Source organism: Brachyistius frenatus, unplaced genomic scaffold (genome assembly GCF_029030835.1).
Source record: "Brachyistius frenatus isolate BFR_SWC_R1_liver_20210118 unplaced genomic scaffold, ASM2903083v1 Contig_3, whole genome shotgun sequence".
NCBI lineage: Eukaryota > Metazoa > Chordata > Actinopteri > Embiotocidae > Brachyistius > Brachyistius frenatus.
The window spans coordinates 471,496-482,422 of NW_027210602.1; the positions used below are offsets into that span (position 1 = coordinate 471,496).

Consider the following 10,927-nt stretch of genomic DNA (forward strand, 5'->3'; position numbering starts at 1 on the left):
TTTAATACACTAATATACTAATTTGCTATTTATATTCTGAACCATTTGGTAGAGCACATCTTGTAGTTTTTTTTTTTTACCTAAAAGGCAGCAAAGTTACGATACAAAACATTACAAGAGGAACAGAGGTAGAACTCATGTCTACGAATTACAGATGTTAAATTCATTATTTTTTAACGTTGTTTTTTAAACTTTTTATTTATACATTAAAGCAAGAACATTTTGTGGTAAAAAAAACAACAACTGCAGTTGGCTTTTGTTTCAGAGTGTTTTGATAGGTAAATAAATAATAAATAATTATTTAAATAATTATAAAACATTATTAAATAATAAAGGGACTCAAAAAGAGACTGTTAATAAGCTATTAACAGTCTCTTTTTGAGTCCCTTTATCTTATTGAAAAATGCATTGAACTTACCCTCCCGTTTGCTTTAGGTATGTTATGCTAAAATGAATCCATTAGATGTCACTGCGTCTACAAAATGTTTGGTAAAATTTTTCCATGGTAAGTATATTATTTCTGACATACCTGTAGCTTCAAATGTCTTTCTTAACAACAATCATGTAACATAATACAACAAAGCAAAGTCTAATAAGGGCCAAACACGTTTTTTTTTTCCTCCCAGCTATGACTCGTGCGAATTGTTGGGTTCCTCTTTGTAACCTTGTAAGATCCTTTACTATGTTAAACTGACTATCTGTTTATCACTACGTTTAATTGACATATGTGTTTGTGATTGTTTTTAAAAAAATTATTATTATTGTATTTCCAGGGTGGTTTTAATTGTGCCTACTTTTATTGACTTGCTTTAATCGTTTTTATCATGTTTTTTTTTTAATTGCATTCTGTAAAGCCTGGAGGTATGAAAGGTGCTGAACAAATAAATCTTGCCTAGAGTGCCCTGGGGTAGCTTGTCTAGAGTCTTGACGCTATGTAAATAAAACCGAATAAAAAAAAAAAAAAAAAAAAATCGGGAAAAGTTGATTCCTTTTGGCTGAATCCGTCTCTTAAATTAAATAATCTCTCATAGTTTTTCTTGCCAGCTGTTTTACTACGAAAGCTCACGGCGTTTTAACGACTAAAACGCTCATTTCCGTAAACGCTGTAATTCCTACAGTGAAGTAACCCACGCTTCGACTCTTCCTAGTTGTCTACAACCCCCCCCGCTTTAAACAACGTGAGATCGAGGACGTCTGACGATAGTTTTTTTTTTTTCGCTCCCCTTCGTTCGTGAAACCGTTCGACAAGCAGCGGGACGTCGGATTTCGCTCTTGCGCTTTCCGCACCGACTCTTTGGCCGCCGTTCTCACGATACCGCGCATGCGCCGTGGCGGGTCTCCTTCATTGTGCCCTGTGTCCCGTTACAGACGGCGCTAACGCTAACAAAAAAAAAAAAAAAAAAATAAAAGGCTTTCAAACTCAGCGGCATCCACGCGCCAGGGACGCTCCGGGCTCCGCAGACTCCCCACGTGCAAAACATCTCTGCTGCGCCGGTAAAGAAGGTAAACGGGCCGCCGCGACGACTTTTTTTTTTTTTTTTTTTAAACCCACCGCAGGGAGCTTTTAAAAAATAAATAATAAATTTAGCTATTGCGCCTTCCCACTCAAGGTTAGCGCGACACCCAGGCTAGCTCGTAATAGCGGGTGAAGCTAGGCGGCGCCGCGTTACGTCATGATGTCCATCTTTGTAACGCACACTTTAATCCTCCGGTGTCACGGCGTTATAGAGCAGACCCGGAGATCCTGTCGCGCATTTAGTAGGCTGAGCTTTTTTAAACAGGCCGTGTGTGTGTGTGTGTGTTTAAGTCTCAAGTCCTTGCGTGCACTCATTAGCTGGCTGTCAAACCCCCCCACCACCTCACCCCCACCACCACCACCTCACCCCCACCTCCTCCATCTCTCTGTCCATCTGTTGTCCTTTGTCCCCAAAATAAGACCTGCACCAACCTTTTTTTTTTAATTTTTATATATATATAAACAGCAGAAAACACTCCTGTCTTCAACTATTTAAACCAGCTGTAACAGTGTGGGTTTATTACTATAAAAGACTCCTTTCCTCTGCAGCCTTTTGTTCCTCCGGGTCTGCTCCTCTGCACTCTTCTGATAATATGCAGTGAAATGTTTTTTTTTTCTTTTTCTTTTGTTGAAGTGAGTCACACTTATTTGCGGGACTTTTTAAACAGCCTCCATAATCCCCTCCGGGGATCCAGACAGTGTGAGGCCGTCTCCGGGAACACCCGCAGCCTCATTAGGAGCCTCATTACGGGGAGGTTACTCTTTAAACGTAATAAGCCACAGATTAGCAGGTTACCCTGTTAAAATGTTTTTACCTACGTGTTTTCAATGACTTCAAAGTAGCTTATTACGTTTAATTACTTGCCAGTGAAGCGGAAAAAGTCGACCCCCCCTCCTCCCCCCCAAAAACAACAACAACAACAACAACAACAACAAAACTACATCATCCGTGTAAAAACCGCAACAAAACTCAACACTTGTTTGGCGTCAAACTTTCGTTAAAGGCTCTTCAGCTTAACGTCCGATTTCGATTGAAATGCGTTGATTTGAAAGCGCGACCAACGGAGGCGGGCGGTGTAAAATGATACCGCGACGATACGCCGCAAAAATACAGACAGATGTGTTCGTCGTTCATTTCGAGAACACACGTTTGCAGGAAAATACGAGTTGTGGTTACGATACAGCCGCGCGAACGTAACGGTTTAAAAAAAAAACCAAAAAAAAAACGATCGCGTTGCCATGATTTGTTCCGATTTATATCTTTTGAAACCAAACCACCTCGTCACAACTGACCTCTTTCCGAAGCCGAGGTCACCCGCATTTTAAACAGCGGCTGCAGATGAACGACACATTTCCTCGCAAACGAAGCGTACAGCGGAGCTGTAGGGGCTTTAAGTTTTTACGACAGGAGGTCAAATCTTGTATTCCCCCCCCCCCCCCCCTCAGTAACTGATTACGATTGTGTTTATTTTGTAATTTAACTGGTTGCTTCCCGACACCGACTCATTCGGGATGTCGAAACGCCCGAGCAGAATAATGAACGCGCGTCGTCCGGTGTCTTGTAAAGTCTGCGGCTTCGACCTGGCAGTTTACAACAACAACAACAACAACAACAACAACAACAAAAAACAATAATAATAATCTCCGACTTTGTGTTTTGCAGCACAATGGCTGTCCCTCCATCATACTCAGACCTCGGCAAGGCCGCCAAGGACATATTCAGCAAGGGCTACGGTGAGTCGCGGGTTGTTTTTTTTAATTTCCCATTTATTAGAAGCAGTCTTTTAGGCATTTACCGGTCTTAGTTGATTTTTATTAAGCGTAGTTTACAAGATATCCTGCATAGCATACAAGACATCTTGGGAGAGCCCAACATCAACCTGAGGTCTCTTTGTTGGAGTCTGACTTCCCCCTTTCCGGCACATACACTTATACTATAGGAAGAGGCGTTACCTAGGTTGTGGCGGGAACATTCGCACAGCATGTTTGTCTCAGTGCTTTTCCGCTGTCCTCCATTTGAACCACATCCCCCTTTTGATCTGATAGTGAGTTGCACCCTACTGTGACCCCGACGTGATTAAGTTCCTGCATAAGCAATGTGTTCTACAATGCTTACAGTCAGTATGTATTTTGTGCTTCTGTGCTAGGATATGTTTACAACAATACAACACATATATATATATATATATATATATCATATCATATTACTTACATATAGGTCGTACCATCACTACCAATCTTAAGGTGTAGACAAAAGGCTGTGTATGTAAATGAGAGTGATACTGCTTGGCCAAACCAAAAGGTCACAGTAGGAGGTTTGCAACCTGTGGAGTCACATACAGTTGTTCTTCGAGGCATTATCAGATGGCTGTCTGGAGGACTCCAGGGGGCGAAGGAAGACAACCCCCACCTCCACCAACCAACAAAGAATACATCAATATACATGACTTTTAGGTGGAAGACAACCCAAATTATATTAGCGTACAACATATGAGCCCTCATATGCACTAAGCAGATCTATATTCCACAATGGAGATATGATCAATATGGACACAATTCAGAGCAGATGAAGGTGTAGGTGCATTTATCTGATGAGGTTTAGGGGGTCACCAACTTCATTTATTTTTTTTTTTGAACAATTACTATGACCGTACCTTTGTAAAAAAAAAAAATGTTCCCCAAATTTGGAATAACTAAAGCAGAAATAACGGCAAAAAAAATAAAATAAAAAAAGCTTTAAAAAAAGTTGTTGAAGAAATCTGGTGAATAACGACAAGATTAGATCATGAAAAAAAATAAAAAAAAAATCTGCATTTGCGCTTCATTTTTGACCATTTTGAAACTTTGTCCGTGTAAAATTTTCCCAAAAAATGTGGAACAGCTAAAAAAAATGCTTAAAGACAAAACTTATTGAAGAAGTCAGCCGGTGGAATAACGGCAACATTTCAACTGGGAAAAGTTACCGAGTCAGTTCAACGCCCTCCACAATAAAATGGTACGCGCTCAGTGCTTTTTAAGAGGGTATGAAATGTTCTAACACGATATCTACACACTAGAGTTTGTAGAAGATTTCGGCGCATTGTGTCTGATGGGGGGGTCCCAACTCGAGAAAAAAAAAAAGGTTACATTTTGAATTAAAAAAAAAAAAAATCTGCATTTGTACTTAAATTGTTACGATCGCCACCGTGTCCGCTTTCGCCGCAATTCGGAAAAGCTTTAAGCGGATGATAAATAACAAGTCGGGCCGGGGAACGTCGACGTAAGATTGAGTCGGGGGTCCTGACGAAAGAAAATGTTTAAAAAAAACAACAATTTGTCATGAAAAAAAAAACCAAAATCTGCAATTTCACTTCATCTTTTGATCACAACCGTCTCATCTCATCCAACAGGCTTCGGCATCGTGAAGCTGGACCTCAAGACCAAATCACAGAGCGGGGTGGTGAGGACACCTTCTGTCTTTTCTCTCTCTCTCTTTTTTTTTTTTTTAACCCTCTTTTCCCTGTGCGGTCCGTTTTCCTTTTACGCTGCCGATCTCCGACCGGCAAAACGGACCCGCTCGGGAATACACTTCCAAATACCTGTTTCCTGTTTTAACTGCAATAACTGAAACTGCCGCTGTCACTCTTGAGCTCCGAGGTTTCCGGGCTGCCCGACCTGTCGTAGAGAAACGTGTCTGCTCTCTCCCCCCCCCCCTTTGTTCTTAACCCCTGCTCTGTCTCCATGCTGCCGCCGCCGCCGCTGCTGCCGCCGCCCCTCCCCCCCAAACTCCCCCCCCCCCCGTCCCGGACCGCTCACGCTCTAACGTAGATGGTAAGATCGGCGTCGGAGCCGCTCGGCCCGTCCGCTGAGACGGAGACGAGATCATTTCCACGTTGGTTTCTGTCCTGTTTTTTTCTTCTTCTTCTTCTTCTTCTTCTTCTTCTTCTTCTTCTTCTTCTTCTTCTTCTTCTTCTTCGCTTTGCCGTTTCTCCGTCGTCATCTCGGGTTTAAATTGTCGTTCATTCCCAGAGCACCAGCATCCGTCTCATGGCTTTTTTGTTTTCGTTTCTCCGCGTAGATGTTCTCTCGAGTTTGTCTAATTCTTCTGTTCGAGGCTAAAAAAAAAAGTCTATAAAATACCAGAAAATAGAGGGGGGGGGGAAAAATGGTCTTCTCCCCCCGGCTCCTCCGGGAATCCCCTGGTTTCTCTACCTTCGGGGGGAACAGGAGTTACAAATCGGAAACGTTTCGTTTGCAAGCGCTTACGTTTGTTTTGGAATGAACAAAACAAATGATTTACAAGCTGAAAGCGCTGCGTGTACATTTCAGAAGTAGTTTACAAAGCGAACCGTTTTCTTACTGGATAAATGCAAATAGGATGTTTGAAATTAATATATATATATATATTTTTTTTTCAAATAAAACTTGCGTTCAATACCCGGTATTTTCACGCGGATAAATGAAGTTCACGCTCACAAACTGCAGTTCGGGCCACTTCACCCGACGCCGGGACGTCCTCCAGAAACAGCCCGGGCCGAAATATAATTCCTGTCGGGTCCTAATTGTGTTCATCGTTGTGTTGTTGTTTTTTTCCTGTCCATTTCTGGTCCATCTCGTGTGTTTGCGCTCTCTTGCGCGGGTTCGCGTCTCGAGGGCGCCTGCTTGCCTCCGTGTTGCTGTATTCATTCATTTGTAGTGTACAACGCCACTGATTTGTCCTTATTTTTTAAAAACAATTTTAAACACTGACTGTTTGTGGTCGATTATTTTGACACTGTTGGGCTTCCGTACTGTCCTATCCCCCCTGCCTCCCCTCCCTCCCGCCGTCAGGAGTTCAACACGTCCGGCTCCAGTAACACAGACACGGGAAAGGCCTCCGGCAGCCTGGAGACCAAGTACAAGATGAAGGAGCTGGGCCTGACCTTCAACCAGAAGTGGAACACGGATAACACGCTGGCGACCGAGGTCACCGTGGAGGACCAGGTACGGCGTGTTTCGCGGGTTTTAAGATCCGGTCAGATTTCACTTGCGAGAGTCTCGCCGGCGTGAAAACGGTCGCTTTCCTTTCGCCCGCAGCTCACTCAAGGACTGAAGGTCGCCCTGGATATGTCTTTTGTACCGAACACAGGGTGAGTCTGGGTTTTTTTTGTTTTTTGTTTAGTTCGAATAACTAAGAAACTTCATGTAATGAGCGTGACACTCTGGTTCAGACTTGGCGGACGGGAGCTCGGACTCTTTTGTTAATAATTTAAATCAATCTTTACACTTCTTCCAGCGGCATAAAAAGTCCTTTTTAGAAGCAGTTTTCTCCTTTTTTTTTAACTTCATATTTGTCTTTAATTAATATTTGATCAAGTGTAAGCTATTTTAAATTTGTATTTATTATTTACACCCTTTTAATGATGACTTTTGTTGTCTTTTATCTTTACCTGGAATTTTTTTTTTTTCCCCCGATTACGATTTTTAATCCCCGATTTGTAGTTTTTATTTGATGCTTAAAATGTTTGAATCCGTTTCCTCCATGTAAAACACTTTGTACCGTTTTGAAAAGTGCTGTAAAAGACGAGGCGTATAATCATTATTATTATTATTATTATTATCATTATGACCTACAGTAAGTAAAACCACGGGGCATCACAAACACACGAGAGAGTCTGACCTCTGACCTCTGACCTTTCCAACCCACTCCCTCAGCAAGAAGAGCGGCAAGCTGAAGACCGGCTACAAGCGCGACTTCGTGAACCTGGGCTGCGACGTCGACTTCGAGGGTCCCATCATCCACGGCGCCGCTGTGTTGGGCTACGAAGGCTGGCTGGCCGGCTACCAGACGGCCTTCGACACGGCCAAATCCAAACTGGCCCAGAACAACTTCGCCCTCGGATACCGGGCCGGAGACTTCCAGCTGCACACCAACGTGTGAGTGGTTTCACGAGTTTAAACGTGTCGACTTCTGCCGCTCACAAAAAAAAAAAAAAAAAAAGAAATATACGTTTTGTTCAACATTAAAATATCATATTTCACTCTTTAAAAAAAAAAAAAAAAAAAAATTGGCCACATATATACGAGTTTTGGCGTCTTCGTACGGAGTCGCCGAGCAAGTTTCTACTGACAACATGCGAGGCGTTTAGGGAACATGTGTAAAGTGGAGCGTCGAGCAATAGTTTGCGTGCGAGGCGTTTAGGGAACATCGGTAAATTGTAACTACAAAAAAACCTGGGTTACACTCTCCCCCTCTAAACGGCATGGAAACTAAAGATTTGTACCAAAATAAAAATGTCCTCTTTTTTTTTCTTCTTTTTAAAAAAAAATCGCATTCTAATAAAATTGGCGTCAACAAATATTGTTCGGCAGGTAACAAAGTCAGTGGCAGAAATGGGGGGAGGGGGGGGCGGAGTCACCCCGAACGACCAATCTAATGTAAAGGAGGCGGTCGTTCAAACGTCGCGACCACCCGTTTGTCCGGCGTCGAATCAGTAAACAACCGCGTCCCTCTCCCCAGCAACGACGGGACGGAGTTCGGCGGCTCCATCTACCAGAAGGTGAACGACGAGCTGGAGACGGCGGTGACTCTGGCCTGGACCGCCGGCAGCAACAACACTCGCTTCGGCATCGCCGCCAAATACAAGCTGGACAAAGACGCCTCTCTGTCTGTGAGTGACGTTTTAATCCCGACTCCCGCTGAAAGCCGCCGTGAAGCCGCCGTGTCTCACGTCGTTTCCCGTTTCCCGTTTCTCCCCCCCCCCGCAGGCCAAAGTGAACAACGCCAGTCTGATCGGAGTCGGCTACACCCAGAGCCTGAGGCCAGGTAGGTTACGCAACTTCCTCCCTGGTGATTTAAAACACGTCCGGAGTCTCCTTCCATTTTCTTTTCCCGAGAACAATTCACCGATTTTGTTTATTTTTTATTATTTCTTCCAAAGACGGCCCCGAAATCTGCTTTGCACTTCCAGCTTTTCGGTGACTTTTTCATGAAATATAATAAATTTGCTTTTCATCATCCACCACCCACCTTACAAATATGCTTTTCATAGTCCTATTTTTCCTATAACACAAAGACAGACGTACAGCCGTACGTGGTTATTTCGAAGCGATTTGTGCTTTAATTTAACAAAGTCAACAGAACAAAACAACCCTTCTGTTTTGAAAGGTCATTCTGAACGACTCCTCGAAAGTCTTCAGCACGTTCCAGCAAATGTTTCAGAATAAAAGCCTCGTTGAAAAGAAGCGAAGGGTGTCTGCCGACTGAAACGGTAGAGGGCTTTTAATTTGAAACCCGCGCAGGAAGTCGTGATGCTGTAATAGCGGTGTGATGCAGGAACTTCAACCGGGCAAACGGGGAACGGATCAAAACGTCCGCTCACGTTTTTTATTTCCTCGCTGCGTCTTTACGCCGGCGGTTACAGTACGAGCGCTACGAACGAGTCACGTAAGGGTGACGACGTCACCGCTGACACCAGTGAAATAGTTGCTGAACTTCCTGGAGGAGGCAGCAGGAAGGTTTTCTACGTCTATTTGTGGCAAAAACTGGTTGTTGTTTTTTTTTTTTGTTTTTTTTTTTGCTTTTACAACCTCACTTAAATTTTTTTTTTTTAAATCGCTTTATTTTTTTGAAATGATTCCGACCTGTCGTGGTCGTCGTGTCTCTGCAGGCATCAAGGTGACCCTCTCCGCCCTCATCGACGGGAAGAACTTCAACGCCGGAGGACACAAAGTCGGCATGGGCTTCGAGCTCGAGGCGTAAACGGGGAGACCCACCAACGAAGAAGAAGAAGAAGAAGAAGAACAAAAGCCCACATCAGCACTCAGTCTTCTGCTCCCCCTCCTCCACCACAACCACCATCATCATGTAGGCCCCCCCCCCCCCCTCGCTTCCCCCGGCCCCCCCACCCTCCCCATCGCAATGACCATCTCTGACGGTAACGGTCGAGTCTCGGCGTCGTCACGTCCGAACTCCCCGTCAGAGGAAATCGGGAGGTCGAAAGCCCGTTTTTATGAAGTGATACCCCCCCCCCCCCCGTGTCGGTGTTGGACCAAGTAGTCGTCGGTGTAAACGTGTAGCTCGTTAAGGCGTTCCCCCAAAAAGCATGCGAGAAAGAAAAGAAAACGTGGACGCGGAGCTTCGAGCTCGGTTATAAAAAAAAAAAAAAAATAAAAAATGGTGCGCGGTGTCTGGTTTGTTTTCCTTTTGTATCGGTTGTGTTGTTTAAACTCCGCGGACCGTTTAATCCATGTCGGTGTTTTGATGCAACACACTCTCCGAAGGTTAAAAGGTCGAGAGGCGAAGGCGGGAGCCCCGCTTCGGCCGAACGAAGGATATCGTAGCAGATGCTCCTAAATGATCTCTTCATCCTTTTTTTTTTTTTTTTTTTTTGGGGGGGGGGGGGGGCGAGGTGTTCGGTAGGTGAAACCAACGTAGTGGAATCTTCTGGTCGCTCGCGTAGTTAGTTTGCATTTCTACCGTGTTGTTTTCATCTATCCGTCTCCGGCGAGGACGTCGGGGCGACCCGCTCGGTAACCGTCTCGGTTTCCTCGCGCCGCTCGGGGACCGCGTCTCTTTGCTGTCGGCGATCGCTTTCTCGAAAAAAACAACAACAACAACAACAACAAAAAAACCTCCCTCAGATCCGAAAACGAAACACAGCTGCTCGTCCCTCCGAGTGACTTCCGGTCCAAACACCAGACAGGACAAACCGAGGGCGGTGCGTCCCCACGCCACCGTCCCGTCCCGTCTCTCTCTCTCTGGTTACCATTCCATCACAGTGTGTTTTTTTTTTTGTTGTTTTTTTTTCCATCTAATTGTGATGTCATAGTTATAAGGCTCATTCATTTTCTTTGACACTTAGACACAGTACCTCATTTTTTTTTTCCAATGTAAACTAAAGGAATTATCATAATAAAAATACCAAATTTGGAAAAACAAACGTGTGATAAATGTTATTCCTTCCTCTGCAAACGCTTACCGGTACTTTCCGGAGCTTTAACCACGAAAATCCACCTGTTGGCGCGTATGAAGCTCAATCATTAAAACCAGAAACGCGTAGTAGTTATTCTGTCCTAAAACCGTAGAGTGGTGTAAGAGAATTTCGAGTTTTACAAAGTAAATATATTGTGTATATAAAAATTGCCGAAGTGAAATACCACCCGGGGCCACTAGGGACCGGCTTTAAAAAAAAAAAAAAAAAAAAAATCTTTGTCTCCAATAAACTCCCATTGAAAAAGCATCAACTTCTCTCCTCAAATACAAAACCAATCAGTATTCATGTTCTCGCGGTCCATCTGAAAATAGTTCCAGCATTCATTAGATATTAGGACTCAAAAATCTGTATGTTTGGGGGGGGCGTGTCTATTTTGATTGACAAGCCCGGGGGTTGCAGTCAGGTTGCCGGTACAGATGGGCGGGGCGTGGTGTTCACCGATCCGCCCCTTGCTCCG

At 44.1% G+C, this 10,927-nt stretch overlaps 1 protein-coding gene across 2 annotated transcripts; it reads left to right on the forward strand.

Annotated features, from left to right (window-relative positions):
• The first annotated feature begins 1,316 nt into the window (after nt 1-1,316).
• LOC138622154 (voltage-dependent anion-selective channel protein 2) lies at nt 1,317-10,416 on the forward strand. Of its 2 annotated transcripts, XM_069700723.1 has the most exons (9): nt 1,317-1,503; nt 3,180-3,250; nt 4,906-4,955; nt 6,326-6,478; nt 6,572-6,624; nt 7,190-7,411; nt 7,995-8,145; nt 8,243-8,300; nt 9,145-10,416. In XM_069700723.1, the coding sequence occupies exons 2-9, from the start codon at nt 3,184-3,186 to the stop codon at nt 9,234-9,236; spliced, it is 846 nt and encodes a 281-aa protein (XP_069556824.1). In that variant the 5' UTR covers nt 1,317-1,503; nt 3,180-3,183; the 3' UTR covers nt 9,237-10,416. The 2 variants fall into 2 exon arrangements, with proteins under 2 accessions (XP_069556824.1, XP_069556834.1); XM_069700733.1 differs by lacking the exons at nt 1,317-1,503; nt 3,180-3,250; nt 4,906-4,955 and adding an exon at nt 5,264-5,326.
• The last annotated feature ends 511 nt before the right edge of the window (nt 10,417-10,927 follow it).